Below are 20,267 nucleotides of genomic sequence, written 5' to 3'. Positions count from 1 at the left end.
GGCTTAAGCTGAAATAAGAGAGGTTCACACTAGATATATGGAAATAAGTTACCACCATGAGGACAGCCAGGCTCTACATAAGACTGCCCAGTGAGGTTGTACAGTCCATGCCCTAGCAGGTTTTCAGGGCCAGGCTGGATGAAGCCCTTAGCAGTCTTGTCTGACCTCATAGCTAGCTCTGCTTCGAACAAGAGGTTGACCTCCTGACTTCCCCTTCCAACCTGAACTATACCATGACCCTAACTTTACTTGAATCACAGAGGAAAATGAGTCATCCACCTTCAACTGAAATATTTAGCACAAAGTTGTGAACAAACTTTGCAAACTTAGTTGTATTCAAGCTATATGGAATACAGGCCAGTTAATTTCATAACAGCATTGAATACATTTTTGTTTCATACCATGATACATTACAAACTGAAGTTTTCGGGGATGAAGAGATTACACAACTACTTCTGATAATTTTTTGTTTGTTTGTTTTTTAGAAAGGAGAAAGTACTACTTTGCTCTTACTCTTTACCTTTGTACACAATCACTGGGTGTTCAGCTCTGTGGCAGTGGATATCTTCTGCTGCTGGCTCCAGTATTCCTAATACCCCAAATCCTGCCAACAGCACTGTAAGGAGGCAGCTTCCTTTCATGGTGGTCATGCTGTCCTCCACAGCAATCAGTTCTTTCAACCGGCCACTCTCCTTGCACTCATGTGGGAAAAGCACCTGGAAAATTCAAAGAAATTTACTCAAGCACATGAGCAAATGCCACAGAAAAGTTAGGCAATTCTTGATGTTTAAAACAATGACAACAACAAAATCCTTTTCTGTCTGTTTAGGTTTTGACTCGATAGTACACAAACAGCTGCTCCTACAAATACTTTATAAAGTTATCATCAGTTACACAGTTCAGGAATATTTTTTTTCTTTTATCATCCAGAAGCATTCAAAAACTGTTACTCATTCCCTCCCGCACTATCCCCCATCATTTTTTGAGACTGATGACAAGGTTGCTTACTGCAGATTCAAATGCTGAAGACCTCTTTCTTATAAAATCTAGACACCAATCACCAAAGTCAATGACTTTCATTCATGACCAGAATAAACTTGAAGTCTCATTTCCCCGTTTTTTTTTTTTTTTTTTGAAATGGCCAATAACCAGACAACTTTTTTTTATTTTTTCTAGCAACAGAATACTCGTGGTGTCAATATTACTGGAGAACCAACCCAATTCGTTCAGCTTTATCACATCAAACATTCCAAGCGCTAACAACCTAATGGTGCAACTCAAAACACTTTTGCCACTGGCAGCTATACTGAGTCCAACAAGCTTGCTTGTTGATAGCACACACTCATGAGACATCATTGCCTTTTAGGGAAAGAAGGCTGGAGATTCAAGACAGCTGCGTTACAGCAGAAATGTCACTCTGCAAATTAATGGAGCCATTCAGGAAAAAATAATCAACAATATTGACTTCTAATACATTTTATCTCACTGAATTGCAGTGTGTTGTTTAATAAGGTGGAAACTTTCTATTTGTGTAAACACCATAAATGCTTGAAACAAAGGGCTTTTAATTAATAGATGCCCCATAGCAAGACCAGTGTTTTAAAAGCTATGCTCAGAAAGCAGAATGGGTAGTAAACACTGTTTCCTAACGTGCTGTAGCACCAGCCATCTTCCGATGAACTTCTCTACTCTTAGTACTTTATTTTTACTGCCTTTAGAAGCCTTCCAGCTATGACCTGGACACATCTAATCTTCATTAATTTAAAATAAAATAAATAGACCACAGACACAATACATCTAAGCAGTACATAAATTTAATAGTCGATTTTAGCTTCTCTGCTAAATTTGCTTATGTTTCAGAGAAAAAAAAAAAAAAGGTGAGAGGGATGCTTCTAGCCAGTAAAATTCATATTCCTACCTTCCTAAGTAATATATCTTATGATGCTATATTCCAATATTAATCTGTCCCTATAAATTGCCTGTGGCTCACAGTAGGTGTCATCTGCTCATAGATATTCTGCGTTCACATATAAAGGGGCATAAAGCTCCTGTTCCAATGTTTCAGTAGTTTTGCAAGGATGACATTTCAAACATTATGCACCACTCATATCCAAATTCATACAGTTTATGCGGGTTATATCATAGCTAATGGATATTACTAACTTATAGATAGCACAAGTATATTACTACCAGGTGGTTCTAATTCAAGTTTTCATAAGATTATGTATGTGTATTTAGGAAGCAAAGTGAAGGACAGATATCACATCACAGACGCAAAACTGTTTTTCTTGCTCGTGGTACCAGCAGAACTATTCCAACACCTAGGCATGTAGTACTTTTGTATTAAAGAAAGAAATTTTATTTTCTTTAACTTGTAAAGTCTCAGAAATACCCATAAATATGTGAATATAATGGAAATAAATTAAACAAGAACAAAATGAAACATTTCTACTGGAAGCTCAGCCTTCTCTGGCTCCCTGGCTGTCAATGTTGTTTACACGTATAGTTACACAGTAGAAGAATTTGGGGGCAAAAGATTTTTTTCCCTAACCTAGCTGCAAACTTTCTCTTGCTGTATGCATCTCACATTGTAAAAATGTAGACAGGAAACACTCCTTTCCCTTAATTAGAATACCCAAAAACAAGGTTAGACTTTGAAGGAGACAAAAGAAAAACAGCAAATGTATTTCTGATAATGTAACTCAGAGAAAAAGTTAGGTTTCTTTCTACCTCAACCACTACCTTTATAAGTTTATTAATCAAATGTATTAATTCATTAATTTTATTTTATTTAAAGAAATGCATTAGTTAATACATTTAAAGTAATTAATTCAAATCAAATACATTGTGGGTGACTTCAAGTAAAAGCTTACTTGCAACTACTCAGAAGAGAGTTTTCAGAGACCTGAATCAGACAAGAGAGCAGTAAACCAAGTTACCAGATGGAAAGCTCATCACAAGCTCTCTCACAAGAAAAGGACAAGCTAAGGCAGCTGAGCAACTGGGAGGAACAGGAACTCACTACCCACCTCATTATGCTACACTATGAAGAGATGGAGAAAGGAAAAGGATTCTAGAAACTGCACCTAATATACTGCTAGAGAAATTTAAAGAATAGTAAGAAATAAACAAACATACACTCTGGCATGCACTGACAGCATGAAAAGCCTTCAAATCAAGTGCTTTTTCACAGAATTTGCAGGGATTAGATTGTTCCCTGCTGCTCAGCCTCAAGTGAGAGCTTCCACATAACACAAGCTTCGTCTCTCTCTCTCCCTGAGATCCCACCTGCAGGAAAGAGTTGGCAGAGGCAGCACCTGAACTCAATACCTGTCACAGCTCTGAAACAATGCAACAGGTTCAAAAGCCCTGAAGCAGGCAAAGCACTAGCCCCTTCTCTTTACTAAAAGTGTGACTATTGTGCCAAGAAGTGGTGCTTAGCCTAGGGCATAAGACAAACTCCAAGAGAACCCTAAAGACAAAAAATTCAGGTTAGTTTCCTTGATTTCTGTATAATCTCCATAGGCAAGTCTCTCTTAACAATGAAATACAACAGTCAAGTCAAAATTCTTCAGAACTGATCAAGAATACTGACCATCTTTATTAGCACATTAGACCTGTATTATCTGCACATTTTTTCGTAGCATGGATTTTTACATCAGACTTTAAACAAATTATATTTACATGTCCATAAAATAATCCAAGGATTAAAAAAAAAAAATCACATCAGAAAATTTATTATAATTCAATATATTAATTTATTTCTATATTTAAAGGGTCTTGTGCACTTTCTCTGTCTCCCTCTTTCACTTTTTCAGACACAGTTTGCCTAGACAAAATGTAAAAATCAAATGAGGTCTATTGCATAAGGGTATTATTTTCTTTTTTTTTTTTTTTTAGCAAAGTAGTATTTAGTTTATCCATCAGCAGCATTTCATGAGGAAAAAAAACAGCTATTCAAAATCTGCTATTTCAATTGAGCCAACAAAAAGATACGTACTGATAAAGAGAAAAAAAATGTGAATGCTAAGCACGCAAGGCCTGTAACTGCTGTGCTAGATACAAGCAGATTCATTAGAGACTATTGCCTCCAAACAGCAGCCATACATTCAAAATCCAACAATCAGGATCCCAATATTTCTAGATCAGTTAAAAACACCATGTTTGAATTAAAATTTACCTCTGAATTATAAACTATGCTTTCTTTTATTTGACTCATAAGCTGATGTATAAAAAACAGAGTTGCCATGCAAACTGCAGCTGTCCAGCGTCAACGATGCTTTCAAATAATTATCTTTGTTGATTCTGCGTCAGTTTAACAGCAATTTCAGTGCACGACAAAGTGAATTTACGTCAATACGAGTATGTAAACAAACAAGTTTGGTGTGGTGAAAAGATGCTAGTTTCAGGACTGGGTCTGTGTACATGCACCCACAAGCAGGTCTAGCATTTCTTTACATGCACACCAGTGCCCACTCTTGCAGACACTGCTCACGTACCTTGCTGCAGGCGATCCATTTCACTTTTCCTGTCTACTTTACTCCACTTCTTAGATTGTAGAACAGATAAAGTTTGATCGAATTTTACTCATACTAAATAACTGCTCTGGACAACATACACCTTGTAGATAAGTATCAACCAGAAGAAAAAAAAAAGTACTTACTTAATGACACAGACCATATACTAATACACAGATTAATGCACTGCTACACTGGAATAGAATGATGAATTCAAACAAACATGTTCTCCTATATTATCAGTGTATGCACTTTAAAAACACCTAGCAATAATTATTTCATCTTCAATCATGTCAGTTTTACTAAAGATACCAAGTTTGTCTACTGTAGTGTTAGTGGTACCTTTTTGCAAGTCGTTTGAAGAGCCGAACATTTTCTTACTGCTACCAGGGGGAATTGCTTTTTTCTCTTTAGCAAGAAAAAGCCCCCACAGTTGTGCGCTGTTAGTAAACACACAGAAAAATTCTGAAATGGTATCAGCAGGCACATGGTCATAAAACTGGAATATGTGAACCCCCCGAGGATGTTGCTCAGTGCCCTTTTTTTTTTTTTCCCCTGTAATGGCTCTTGATTTCATAAGCCAAATTCCCCAAATTCATATAAACCATTTGAGAAGGGAATATATATTTATTTATTTATTTTTAAAAAGCATTTATAACCTCATCTACCTAGCAAATGCATTTCAAAAAGGGAAAAGGAGAGGGTAAGAGCTATAGAGAGGATGATGGCTCCCTAAATCCAGAGCTTTCCAGCAAGACAATCTTACTCACCATACGTGGGGTGGCTACCAAACACATCTAACTAAATTCTCAGATGTCTGTGCTTTCAATTGCAAGTGCTGGCAACAGTGCTGGTGTCACCCAGAAGGGAGAAGAAATAGAGGCAGGCGGGGGGCACCAAGTGGGCCACATCAGTCTGGAACAACAGTGCTCCACTCTCTTCCAGTGAGAAATGCCAGAATCTTTGCTACACAACATTCACATTTCACTTGTTCCACAAATGAACCGAGGCTTTTTTCTAATCATCCCTCTCCTAACAATACATAGACACATGCTGAATATCAAAACTCATTTAAATCTTGTTTACAAAAAAAAAAATAGTTGTTTTTACTATAGTGATTAATCCTGTGGTTCCTGTCAAATGCACAAATAAAAGCTATACCTCTTTATAGTATAATTACTTAGAGATAAATCCCTTATTTTAAATAGCTTTAGAAAAACAATTTGTGTATCTCTCATATACACAATTAGATTAGAGCAATAGCTCAAAGATCACCTCATTAAACATCAGGATGAAACTGGAGGCTATATAGTTCTTCAGTGAAAAAAATCCAAGCATATACTATCGTGTCTCATCACTGGACCCAGCAATCCAGACTGTTTGCTATGCAACAGACTAAGTCTTTCTAATTTGTATTCTAATAAAGTGAGACTCAGCCTCAATTAACAAACTGATTACCAAGTTACTTCAACTTTTTTTTTTCCTGAAATTGTTGCCATTCATTTCTGCAGTGGCATGAATTTTAAAATCTGCAAGAGGCAGTCACCCATCAGCTGTCATTGACTAACGCAGTTAAAAATCAATCCTTAAATTCATAGTGACATCCTGCCAAAAGCCTGCCAATATCTGTAGCTGATGGTGACAACTCATAAAAGAAGAATCCACCAAAGCTAGTTCTCCAGCGTAGCTCAAGGAGCTGCGATAATTGTGATTTACATGAAGGAAGCTTTCAAGAACAGTGGCCTGAATGAAGCAAGTCTGTAATGGAATCTCAGATCTCAATTATACCAGAGGCACATCTGCTTCTTCAATGGGGCAGAGTGCTAGTGGATGGCAGGATCCTTGAGCAAGCACCAGCCAACCCAGTCTGTCCACACAGAACAACAGCATAGAGGCAAGAGTAAAAGCCGTCACATCAGCACAACATAGGCCCAAATTTCATCAAAAACACAGTCCCCTCTCCCCCAACCCCTTTTTCACCTCTAGTTTTCTTCCCCTCACAGCCAACCTCCCAGAGCAGTCATCCAGAGCACGTGCCCCAGCACATTGCTTGGAATGTTCACAGAGCTTAGATTTTCGGTCTGGCAATTAGAAGTCAGTTTGAGGAGGAGGATGGAGGGATCCTCTTCCTCAGACAGAGCCTAAGAGCTAACACAGCCTTTCCTTTACAAAATAACTTCAATGGAAAAAAAAAATAAAATGAAATGGTAATCACTGCTTGCAAATAAAGCTCCAAGAAGTGGAGAAAGCTGGAAGGAAAACCAGAGGAAGTTTAGCAGCCAAAGGGAAAAAGTAAAGTGAGAGCAAAGTGAGAAAATGGGCCAGGAGAAGGCAGAAGCAATAGCTAGTGCAGGAAAAGAAATGGAGAGGGATGAACTGTAGCTGCTCAAGGATCCATGCACACACCTCTACATTTCTTCTCCCTTCTGTCTGTAGCACTCTTTCCTACTTAGCTGATACAAATATTGGCAAACCACGTGCATTTTCTTAGGGCACAAAAGATGGCCAACACCATCAATATGGCATATAACACAAACTGTTCTGCAGTAAGAAAAGGGAGAACATGTCTCTTATAAGCTCACTTAGTTGTACTGTATGCACAGGTACTGCAAGTAACAGCAGTTCAGTAGACAGTTCTTGCCACAGGATCCTGTCAATTTTGAAAAAAAATTGCACAGCTTTGCAAAGGGATTGGGCAGACCCACAGAAACAGGACCCACAGATGGCTGTTAAATACCTAGGCACTCCCATGTGGCAGTGACCGCTACTGGAACAGTATTTGGGAAAAGTCCCACTTGCAGGGTGCCTGGTTCCCTCACCCTTCCCTAGCCATGTGCTGCTTGCTCCTGCCAGGGACCAGGTGCGGGGCTAGATCCATCCAGGCTCTGCAAAAGATCTGAGCTCTGCTCTGTACAACATTCACAGGTTACATTTTACTAACTTGTATTGCCACATGTTACACACAAGTCAGTATTTACACATTATTTATGAAGCCTAGTGAAAAATGAATGTGTCCAACTGTAAAACAAAGAAAAAAAGCCATTGCATCGCTTTTTTCAAATCGTTGTACTACCCGTGCCTGAGTTGTGACCGCAAGAAGAAACAGCATCCAGAATAGCCAGTCCACTGCATTTTTTCCTGAATATTCCCTCACCCATCTATTAGGAAGCTCTACAGTTTGGAAAGCTCTCTGCTGGTTACAGCTGAGTCAGCAAAGGCCTCAACATCAGCATTCTCGCATAGGCATTAACTGGAGTTTCTTGCAACTGTCATCCTTCACAAAACACAATATAAAATTAAACTTCATAAGTTTCTATCACTTCAGCCAGCAATGCTGTTAGTGGTCCTTACAAAAATGCTTTCTAAATATCTCTGGCATGCTCCCGAGAGAAAATAAAATATAAAGCTGTGGGCTAAAAAAAAAATTTGAAGCAACATATACTTGCAGAGACTTCGTAATGCTGCCCTTGAAAGAAGGTGCTTTACACTACATACTTCTACACCTCAATAAATGAAAATTATTTGTGAAAAATCTTTTTTACTCATTAAACTTGAGTGTAATAAAAGGAAGCCAGTTCACCACACTGAACAGATATTACACTAAGAAAAGCAAACGACCAGAAGCGTAAAGTATTTTTAACATTTATTTTCACCATATTTGCTAGCCAATGCAGTCTCAGTTTATGGCATTGCTTTTTCCTTTGTTTTAAGCTACATAACTACATTTATTTCACAAAACTAATTAAATACTTTGGAGAAGTGCAGAAAATGCTTTGATTTAGATGGAAACTACTGCAATGATGACATTTCATGAACAACCTTCAAACTCTTATCCTTTCCCTATCTTTACAGTGAACTTGTTGCAACATTTTGATAAAAAAGCATCCATGCTCCCTGTATATGGGAGCCACAGAAAGAGTGAATTTTGAGGTATCTCTACTGGGAATTGGTAATCTATACTTGACCACAGTCATAACGGTGAGGCTGTGACTGTTACTTTGCATAACCAATATACTGACCCTTCACTATAATTTATATATCATATAATTATCATTATGATACATAATTTATTTATGTATATAAAACTCTTAAATCACAAAAGCTCATGCTTTTAAATCTGGACACGTGTCTTGCCTTCTACCATGACCATTACCCAGATATAGGTATGATGCAGGAAATAAGTTTAGTTTAGGATGCTTTGTCATATTCTCCTTTTTCCCCTCACATTGTTGTAAATCATCTTGTACAATTAACTACAAAAAAAAAGTTTAAAAACATGACTTAATTGAATAAAAGGTGGTAGTTCATGGTTGAGATGAATTCCATGCAACAGAGCAGCAGAAGACAATGCCCTAAGATAATCACAGGAAAATATTTAGCTGGAAAGAGGGTATTTTTTAATCAGCCAATAGGAGAATGAGAAAGGTAAAGGTAAAACAAAATGCACGTAAGATCTTGAAGGTGTACAAAAAGTGGCTTTGACTGAAGATGGAAGAAAATCTGCTATTATGAGAGTAATGCAAGTTCAGCTGTTTCATTCTAGATAAGTCAGGAAAAGACAACACAGATTTGTGTTGCACTTACTGAATAATTAAGACAGAAGATCATATTGCATATTATCACAGCCATCTGGAAATACATTTTTTTTTATTTATAATTTATACAGGAAATAATGTCAAAATTTGTACAAGGATGTGAAAAAATACAGAAGGAAGCAACGTCAAATAGCTGTGTTTTTGTTTTTACTTTTAAAATTAATATCCAACTGAAAACAGTAGAATGTAAAGCCCAGGGGAAAAAAAAAAAAAAAGTTCTCTACCATTTTATAAGTCACTGTATGAAAGTGCTTGATAGTACTTGGGAATTAGCTTTCATAAGGACTCACATTTCAAAATGTATTACATTAAATCACCAATCTAAAGAACAAAATTGTACTGCTAAAACAGAACTATTAGAGGATATTCTGCACATTAATACTAGGCAAACTTCCAAAGTAAAGATTGTATTTAAGTAGTTACTACTTAAAAGAACTGCTGGATGAGCTCCAGAATGTCATGAAACAACTACTCTGACAGCCTGCTTCAGTCAAATAATTCAAGTGAACTTATTCTTCTGGTGGGCTCAATGCTGCAGTTTCTTTGTACCATTTTATAGAGCAATGGCTTTTAAACAAATTTTAGCAAATTTGTGGTTGTCACAGCTATGACAGCTGAAATACAATGGAATTGAATACACTTCTGTATGTTTAATCCACTCACCCCACACACCTCTTTGCAAATGCATTTCCCACCTCCTCTCAAGTCCTAGCCAACTGCCAGCCTTTGATTTGTTTCTTCCCGTCAATAACGAACACCGTCTCTCTTTAGAGCAACAGCTTCAGTGATAGGAGGTTTTAGCTGACTGATATGAAGGAAAGGGAAAGCTCAGATATCACACTCCACATCACTGCTATGGAACACTTCTGTTCCCCATCTACTTGTTTATGTGCAACTCTTCTTTCAAAATAAGCACTCAAAATACAAAATTCATCTCACCAGGTGTCTGGATTCCTCCTTCAGTTCTTGGGCAGTTCTATTGCCAATAGAGACAGTACCCTATAGAGAATGCTTAAGCGGACTGTACCATCCAAAGTCTCTCCATTGGTTGTAGACAAAGTCTAGGGTAAGTAGGCTGCTATCCCACTTTCCTTGCTTTTTACCATTACCACTGCAAAGATTTATTTATTTATTTATTTCGTGCATCAACAAATGTTTTCCTACACACTTACATAGATGTAACACACAAATGAAAGTGCTGTTTAATGTTCAGTCTAATCCCATGATTAATCTATAGGCAATAGTGCTCAAAGGGAACACACCTATTTTATTTTATTTTACCACAGTACATTTCTTCACTCTGAGGGTAGTGAGGCACTGGAACAGATTGCCCAGAGAAGCTGTGGATACCCCATACCTGTGTTTGAGGCCAGGTTGGATGGGGCTTTGTGTGACCTGGTCTGGTGGGAGGTGTCTTTGCCCATGGCAGGGGGTTGGAACTATATGATCTTTAACATCCTTTCCAACCCAAACCGTTCTGTGATTCACTGAACCCCCTATACTCTTCCATACTAAATTTTGCATTTAGATCTCTGTTACAAATGAGAACTGCACCAGAAAAAAAAAAAAAGCATAAATCCCTTCTATGCCATGTTCAGTTGTGTTAATATCGCGACAATTCACAGACATCATGCAAACTTGTGTGTTTTTTTTTGTTTTGTTTTTGTTTGTTTTTTTTAAATAGGAACATTAAATATGTGACTAACAATACTGTCTTTTGAAGATGTCTGTCAGAAACACAGGAAACTCTGATAAAACTATCAGAATCCTAAAACAATTAAGTTCGAAAGGACAATATTGGCTTCAGCTAAGTTAAGCTGAAGTTAAGCTACCTTTTGGTAATTTTTCACTAAATCCTGAATCCAGAGGCAGATATTTTATACTTTCTGTGAAAGATCAAGTTCATAAAATCTTTCCTAAAATAAACTATGTGAAATTAAGCATAATGGAATCCTCTAATATTTTTCAAAGACCATTCTATAGCTATAAAGTTCAACCACAAGAGTCATCAAAAACAAAAGGTAAAAATCAAAATTAATACAATTAATACATATAATGTATTATACATGTATACAACAGTCTCACAGATGATAGGAACATCCTTGTACATGTCTGAGCTTCCTAGCAATGTAAACTGCTTATTTTTCTAGATTCTAAAGATATGGTAAGACAGAAATAAATAAATAAATAAAATCCTTTTAAAGAGAATAAACCATAGCTGTATTTTCTTCCCTCAACATCACTGTTAAAAATGTAAGTTATTTGAACTTACTAAGTTCAAAGTCATTAAGTTATTTAAGTCCAAAATTATTTAAGTTATTTTAAAAATCTGTTTAAAAGGGAGTAAAACTTGATACAACAGAAATTACATACTAGCTTGCGGAACGCATCCATTGAAGCTGTCAAACAACAAATAAGATGATGTCAAATAACCTCAGGTTAAATGAGGAATGCCTCTTGACATATTTGTTCCTACGCACAAAAGACACCTGTGAGTTTTCTTCAGAACACACATTGAGCTGTTCTGTACATTTGTATCTCAAAATAAATAAATGCATTCTATTTTTTTCTGAGACTGAAACCATCTTTCTTTAAAAGTTTGTTTTTTTTTTAAACTTCTTCTACAAAGTTTTATCTAACTGTTAATGATGAATCTCTTTTTAATCATTTCTACTTAAGAGCTTTCAGGAAAAAATCTATTCCATAAGGTTATTTCACAAACTAACAATGTTGTGAAAATCCAATTTGTCTGGTGACATCTTTCCCAATGATTTCTCAGTGGCTGACAATTTCCATCAGTCAAGGACTAAATTACATGAAGTGTCACTGATGTCTTCATCATATCCAAAATCACTTTAGACTTCTGTAGCTTTGTAGCCATTATTTTTCATTTACCACTTCGGAATTTTATAAGCATACAGTAAGTATGCACGTATTGCATACATTGAGAAAATATCTTAGGCTCCTCCTTTTGAGGAATCTAAGATTCAGAGAGCTAATGTGTCAAAGTCACCTTGAGCTCATAAATAGAGATGTGTAGGATGACTATGTATTCCCTCAGATTTCTAAAAATAAAGGCACTGTTTCAGCTTTCTTAAACTGTTTTGCTTGCATCCAAATTTTTCTAGTACCCCCACAGGTGCGTAAGTGGAAATTTCCTGTCCCACCCACACAATACACTCACAGATGTCATAGCAATAGTCTGAGTAAAACTAGCTAGAAAACCTTTGGGAGCTCCCTCCCCACTGTGCCAGTTCACCATCAGGTAAGGCTGGACGACCTCCGGTCAGGAACACCCTTAGCTACTGTTGCTTAAGACCACCAAGATCTATTTCCAAAAGCTGAATAGTATGGCCAGCACCCCTACTACTACATCTTCATACCTTCACATTTTATGTGCCTCAAAAACAACACACACACAGCACAGACAAGGGGTCCCTTTCCTGGGATGAACAAATAACCACAACACCGGCACACTGACCCGCCATAAGTACAGCCTCCACTTCACCTTGCTGCCTTGTTCATTCATCTTCTCCTATCCCCAACAAGTCTACGTCCCTGTTCTAACACCCACACCACACACTGACCAAAGACCCCAGCTCCCAGGCAGTCTAGATTTTCACAGTAGTCAATTGTAGCAGAGCCTAGTCCAACATCAGCTAATGACATGTCTCAGCACTGAGACCCATGCATTCACTCATGACTGGCACCATCTTCTCCCTCAAATCATGCCTTCTTCCAGATAGTTGTCCTCCAGCAGCATTTTTAAGAACACCATAACTGTTATATGTAGGAAGAAGAAAGAGGTGTACAGAACTTGTGCTCATTAAATCACAGTGCACCTCCTGCAACACAAAAATCTTCCCCTTTCTGTTCTCCCTCTCGCCCTCCACTGCAGTCGAGCTTCCTTCTCCCCTTCCCCCAAAACAATGTGGAGAGGCAATACAACACCCTGCTTCCACTGAGCCATAATGAGCTGGCTACTGGCTAACCCAGGCTACAAACCCACACCAGAAACATCATTTCACATAAACTATGCCAGGTTCCCACTCACTCCTCAGCAGCAAGGAGGATGGCACATATTTGAGTCCACCCCCTTAGTTCACCCTGAGATCCAGACCTGCCAGCCAATGCACTTCATCACAAGCCAGACAAACCACCTTTCCCATTTCCTCAGGTATTCAAAGATTTGGCATATTACATTGGATATAAATGGTGACTGAGAAGCTTGAGTTAAAACACTGAGGAAAAAAAGGTCTCTGCATGACTCTAAGTCCACCACTACAGCATCACTTCTAAAAGAATCCAAAAAGCCATTGCCAAGTTCAGTTTTGGAAGACAACAGATCCCAAAGCATCTCCTTATGGGTTCCATTAAAAGCATCTTCACACTTCATAGCTGAAACTTGGACTGAGACTTTTACAGATTTCTCAACTCCTTTTCATCACAGAGCCTTGGCAGGTAATGATGGGACCGGGCAGTGCCTATCACGCAGGGTATGTGGCAGTCATGGCATGTACCACATGTAAGTAAATAAACAAGAAAGCTAGGAGAACCTTATCCACGATGCTGTGAATTCTCCTGGAATAGCCCATTCCTTCTTGTGCCTAAATAGAGATGACCAGCTATGCCACTGTGTGGGCACCACCTTCCACTATGCCCTAAGCAAGGGTGGAGCTCTAACTTGACTCCTCCAGCTCAGAGTGAAGGAGTGCATTACCCCCCATACAAATCAAGGCATACTGACACTTCTACACTCAGCTGTAGGAGTCACGATAGATCTCAGTGCCTCTCCTTTCTGAGCCAGCTAAAACCTCCTTTTGCTTGGGTATTCAGGACAGGGTATTAATTTAAACACAAACAAAATGCCAAGATATCTTTCCCTTCCTGTATTTGTCTTTATTTCTTCCCTCAGACTTTCACAGATACTGAGTATGCTCTTATTTCCTGCCACCTCTACCCTTCTGCTTTTCTATAAACGTGCTGCAGTTAAATTCCTTCTCCCTTGTTTACCAACTCTCTCCCTCAAAGACATTTGCATATTACTACAGAAAGACATGATGTTAAATCTACTTTCAGAACAACAGTTCACGCATAAAGCTCTAGAAGGAAAAGCAACTAAAGGAAAATGACCGTGAAAAAGAACAAACAACTTTCTAATAGCCTCTGACAATGACAAGGCAAAACACAAGTACTATAAAATATCCCACAAATAAAGTCCAATTATACCCTGCCCCTTGGCTGTAAGTATGGTGTGGAAGAATGATCAAGTCAGAGCAGAAGAATGTCAGCTTACGTAGCAGTAGTGCAATGAGATGCAAGCATCGTAGGCATCTCCCCTCTGCTGTGAGAAAGGTCTATGGAATGGAATTGTTGGAACCCAAAATGAAGAGCCAAGAAAGAAAATGTTATGGATGCAAGGCCTTTCCACTGGGGCTCTTGTGTACTAATGAAACACAAAATTTGACCTAGAAATGGGCAGAGAGGAAAAAAGACTGGACACAACAAAGAAAACCAATAAACTACCTGATATTGTGTGTATTTGGACAGGTAAAAAAAATAATAAATTTAAATCAGTGTTAGGAAATACATAACTCAGAAAGACTTATGACGTGAATGACACTCAACTTCTCAAGGAGTAGTAACAGAAACTTTCTAGCATGCCATGTTTCTTATGTTCTACCTCAGCATGCTTCACCACTGAGAGACAATGGAACTTGCATGCTACTGTAGAGTCCTAAAAGTTTGGATGCAGCAACAGGTTCCCTCCATCCTTTCCTATCAGGCCAATTCTCTCCTCAGTTACATACCCCTTCCCCATGACGAGATAGCTGCAGGATGACCTAGCAAAGTATCTATATTGCTGAAGCCACCTTGATGCGTTTTAGCTTTTAAATTGTTAACTTCTTTTAATATAAAAAATGTCATTTATCTTTTATTTGTTCAGTCACTACAGCCATATAGAATTCTACAACTAATCAATGCAGTTATAGATAAACACATCTTTTCTACATGGGAAATCCAGTTGAAATTTCACAGATCTTTGCTTTTTAAAGATACAAACCTATATTTACAATTTAACAAATTTATCATATAAAAAGTTATGAAAACAAATTGAAACATGGCTCTCACTGTGCAAAAATCTTTGCATACCTTCAATGCTCTGTAAATAAATCAAGCAGAGGTCATCTCAGCAGGTTAATCATAAGCCATATTGCCAAGATACAGAGTTTGTACTAGCTAGGCTGTATTATCTAGTCCATAGATAAATAAGGTTTTCAATTTCCAGGGCTGTCAATCTTGCATGTTTTCCAGCAGTGGATTCCACCAGATTTTATAAAAATGCAACCTGAAGCTGAGTGAAATATAATAATTCAAGCCACTTTCAGTGGTGTTGTGCAGAAGGGCTTCCAGAGCAAACAGATTATACACTCCTACACGCACACACACACAAAAAAAACCTACCATGTGTAGTAAAGCAAAACAAAAAAAAAAAACTGTATCAACAGAGATGACTCAAAGGGTCTCAAAACTGTGCCCTTTTCTGCAAATTCTTTTGACATTTTCAACAATTGAGACAAGGAAAAGCAACACATGAGATTTCAGGCAATTGAGATATACCTGGAATACTTGAAAATAGCAACTCAATTGCAGACAGACTGGTGGAGGTGCAGTTATGCCAGTGTGGAAAAGTTAAACCTTAGTCTTAATTAGAATTTTTATGGGGGGGAGATTAAAATTATAAATCAAAGACCATTCAGTTTCACACCAGGTGTTAAAACTCAGCTTCTAGATACCATTAATCCTGGAAACTTAACAACAGGCTTTAATGTGAAGACGCTCATTTTCTGTAGCAAGAAACAAAGGGTCTTTCCATTATACACAATGACCTCATCCATCCCTCTCTGATCCTCCTTCACCTTCTATGCAGTCAAGTACAGTGCAATTCATCACTTCAGTAAAAAGCTGTTTGCAGCTCAGTGGCCTGCGATACGTTACATACCAGGCACAGGGCTTCTGAAAGAGATCGAAGCTCCTTCATTCCACCCAGAAATTGCTGTTGCTGCTTTGAAGCAATGCAGGTTACTTGTAACATAAAAACAACACCAACTACTACTACCACAAATGAGCCTTTCATTTTTGTGCTTCATTTGATGCAATTCTCTGAGCCTGGTCACAAAAGGGAACCTCCTGCCACCACACACACAGTGCTACAAGGAAAATACCAGGAAAGAGAGAAGTGTGAGGAAGGACACTCCTTCCCCTGGATGAGCTCAAAGAATTAAATAGTTTGAGAAATGTCTGACCTAAGCAGTACTTTTAACTGGTAATAGCCTACATTATATTTCTCTTCCTTTTTTCTCTTGTAACTGCTCTTATTCTGCAATTCCCCTCCATTTATCCCAAACCTCACCCTTGTACCCCCTACTCTGGCACAAAAAATACTCTTTCCTCAGTACTCAGTATGTCACTATTTAAAACATTCACGTGTTCTTTGTCCTTAGAAATTCTGGCTATGTTTCCTAGAATTCTTCTGAGTCTCTATTTCATCTGCTTTATTCTTGTTTCTGCTACTATTTTAGCCAAATTATTCTTTACCAAAAGCCACTACTCTCCCTAAACCAATGAAAAAATATTGTTCTCCCCTTTCGTGTGTTTGTTTTTGTTTTTTGTTTTTTTTTTTTCCATTTTTATTTCCAGTACCCTCAGAAAACTTTCCAGAAGAAATATAGATACCAGTCCAGCAAATTTAAACACTCTTTATTACTGGTATGGATCCATCTATCTCAAGTCCGTAAACCACTGACTGAAAAGCAAAGACATCTCTTTAATTTGCAGAGCCTGGTTCTCATCCTGAGAAGTTTCAGTAGTTTCTCATATTTGCTTACCTCTTCCCATTTAACTCCTTCAATTCAATCTAGCTATTTTCCGCTAATCTTCTCCCACGACCCTCTCTCTTCAGCACCTCTATCAGTTTGGGACACTTCAACTGTTATTATTATTCAACTCTATCATTTTTATCCTTGCCCTGCTGATCATCAAAATATAACTCCAATATTTTGCCTCTCCTATTAATATGCAAACACAAAAGTATCTTTGAGTTTAGCACTCTTCTCATTCTCTTTATACTCTCTCTAGGCTTACCCACTTCACCTTGCTTATCTCGCCCCGTAAAGTCCACCATCTCTACCCAGAAATGAGTGCCACTAGGAGATAGTAGTGAGAAAAGGTGGTGGTGTTTTTTTTTGTTGTTGTTGTTGTTTTTGCTAATTCCTCCCTCATTGACATGCAGTACAGACTCTACAGGGAATGCAGTCAGGAAAAAAAAATAAAGATTTTTGGACTAGGAACTGAACTCTCAGTGAAACAGCTTGAACATATTAAGACTAATTGAATTGTAATTCATCAAGTGCCAAAATAAGCATTCATCTTACAGCAAGGGAAAAGTCTCTGAGTTCAGCGTAAGACCTCAAATTACATAACAGCTTAATATTTTTAAAATTCATTCTAACAACAGAGTTCCTTTCTGGGACGGCACCCTGCAACCTTACTATTTATAAAATAGTTCATCAGAACTGCCACAGCAGGCCGGGCTGCATGTTTAGCCTACGTGGAATGATCACACAGGCCTGCTACCCTGTCCCCAGGAATAGCCAAATACAGATGACCAGACAACAGTGAAAAACAGAGCAATTACGTGGAAATATTCTCCTCCTCTCCACCCCCCAAAACACATAATGCACACCTTTCTACAATTTGCAGACGAGCAAGTGCCTTACCTAGAGGAAACACCTGTGTATGCTTCCCCTCTCCCTTTTCTAGCTTTGTTCAGCAGCTCTTTATAACCATGCAGTAGGCACAGCATCCTGTGCCAAGGAATTCCAGACCTGACTTGCACACTGTGCAAAGAAAATCTTTTCCTTGTTTTGAAAGTACTCCCTGCTTGTTTCACCTTATATCTCCTCCAATACAAAAATAAGGTGGCAGTGAATATTTATTTCCCATCCACATATCTCTTTTGATTTTATAGACCTGTGCCATTACCATCTGGCCAGCATCCCTTTTACAACTGCAAGGCTCTCATCTACACTCTCAGTTGTTCTTGCACAGAAGCTGTCCGATGCCTTCTTCATTTTGCTGCCCTGACTTATTCTTGATGAGCTTTTCTCTTTCCAGTTTCACTCCACTTTTTCTGAGATAGAAGATCAGAACTGTCACCATATTTCAGACACAAATACCCTACAGATTAAGAATGGCCTAATGGTATTTTGATCTCTGTCCTTTCAGAGCTACTTCTGACATAAATTCTCTTTTTGACAGACGATTTTTCCATTAAATTACTGCTTCTAATAGCAAGATCTCATTCTTGATATGCAAAGGCCACCCCAAAAAAGTTACCAACCTTGAATTTTGTCTACCATTTTAATGGTCACTTAGTCTTATAAGTTTCTTCTGCAGCGTTTCATTCTGCCCCCCCTTTTTACTTTCTTTTGCCTTGAATAAAGCAATATCTGAAAAAAAACTTTGTCATCACCCCTCAGCTTCTGTTCCGAGCCACTTAGGAATTTAATGATCCCCCTATACACAGATCTCTGTGGAAATCCACTGGTGATTTCCAGCTTTTATGAGAACTGATCACATTTTCTCCTGGTGTTTTGCTTCCAGTCTTTTAACCAATTATTTACACAGTTGGCACTCCTCCCACCAAACCTGTGCTTATCTAGATCCTTCAAAAACTTCTTGCAAGGACTTTGAATGCCTTCTCAAATATAAGTAAAGCAATACATCATAAAGTCTCTTTCATCTGCATTCCTGTTAAATCATCCAAAGGACTGCAGCAGTTTAGCAAGACTTGACTTCAAATCACAAAATTGCTGTTTGGGAGGGATCTCTGGGAGCCATCCAGTCCAACCTACTACTGAAAGCCACAAATAGAGCACGTACGCTATATCTTTGTTCAGCTGAGACTTGAGAACCTCCATGAGGAGAGATCCATCCCCCTCTCCTGTACAGCTGTACTACCTTTCTATTGAAAAGGATTTTCCTGAAATGTCCAATCAGAACATTTCAATCTGTAACCTAAGTACGTTGACCCTCACCTCCCGTTACATGGTTTGCTACTACTAAGAACACTGCAGATGCTCCATCATCTTTATAAGCACCCTTTCAAGTAGTTGAAGGCTAACATTAGCCTGCCTCTAAATCTCTTCATCATGATTTTGTTTAAAGAAATCAATGCTTTCCCTGTATCTCCATCATATTTATCTAGTGCCATTCCTAACACACCCACTAATCTATTTTTTTTCAATTAATCTACTCAAATTATACAAGAGACTTACTGGTTTCTAGGTTCCCAGATTACATTCGAATGCTTTTTAAAATGTGGCATCAAATTAGGCATCTTCAAGTCTGCTGCTGCTGCTGTGACACTTTATAGAATCATTTAGGTTGGAAAAGACCTCTAAGATCAAGTCCAACCATTAACCTAGCACTGCCAAGTCTACCACTAAACCATGTCCTTAAGCACCGCATCTACATGTCTTTTGAATACTTCCAGGGATGGCAACTTAACCATTTCTCTGGGCAGCCTACTCCAATGCTTTCAGTAAAAACAACCCTTTCAGTAAAGATTTTTTCCTAATATCCAACCTAAACCTCCCCAGCACAACTCGAGGCCATTTCCTCTTGTCCTATCACTTGGTGCCTGGGAGAAGAGACTGATCCTGACCCTGCTACAACCTCCTTTAACATAGCTGTAGAGAGCGATAAGGTCTCCCCTCAGCCTCTTCTTCTACAGGCTGAATAACCCCAGCTCCCTCAGCTGCTCTGCATAAGACTCATTCTCTAGACCCTTCATCAGATTCATTGCTCTTCTCTGGGCGTGCTCCAGCACCTTCATGTCCTTCTTGTAGTGAGGGGCCAAAAACTGAACACAGTATTCGCGGTGCAGACAAGCCAAGTACAGGGGAAAAATCACTTCCCTATACTCCTGCTGGCCACACTATTTCTGATACAAGCAAGGATGCTGTTGGCCTCCTTGGCCACCTGAGCACACTCCTGGCTCACAATCAGACTGTTATCGACCAATACCCCCCAGGTCCCTTTTTGCCAGGCAGCTTTGCAGCCACTCTTCCCCCAACCTGTAGCGTTGTAT

General features: G+C 38.5%; 1 protein-coding gene across 6 annotated transcripts in view; it reads right to left on the bottom strand.

Moving 5' to 3' along the window:
* SEMA5A (semaphorin 5A) overlaps positions 1-20,267 on the bottom strand; it is a 337,359-nt gene that overhangs the window by 234,973 nt on the left and 82,119 nt on the right. For all 6 annotated transcript variants that reach the window (XM_035552812.2, XM_035552815.2, XM_035552811.2 and 3 more), the window contains one exon: positions 521-716. In XM_035552812.2, the coding sequence (XP_035408705.1) occupies positions 521-650 (130 nt within the window). In that variant the 5' untranslated portion in view covers positions 651-716. The remainder of the gene's footprint in view (positions 1-520; positions 717-20,267) is intronic.

The sequence above is a fragment of the Cygnus atratus genome, chromosome 2, assembly GCF_013377495.2.
Source record: "Cygnus atratus isolate AKBS03 ecotype Queensland, Australia chromosome 2, CAtr_DNAZoo_HiC_assembly, whole genome shotgun sequence".
NCBI lineage: Eukaryota > Metazoa > Chordata > Aves > Anseriformes > Anatidae > Cygnus > Cygnus atratus.
The sequence above is the reverse complement of the archived record's forward strand: the minus strand, read 5'-3'. Positions and strand labels throughout refer to the sequence as shown.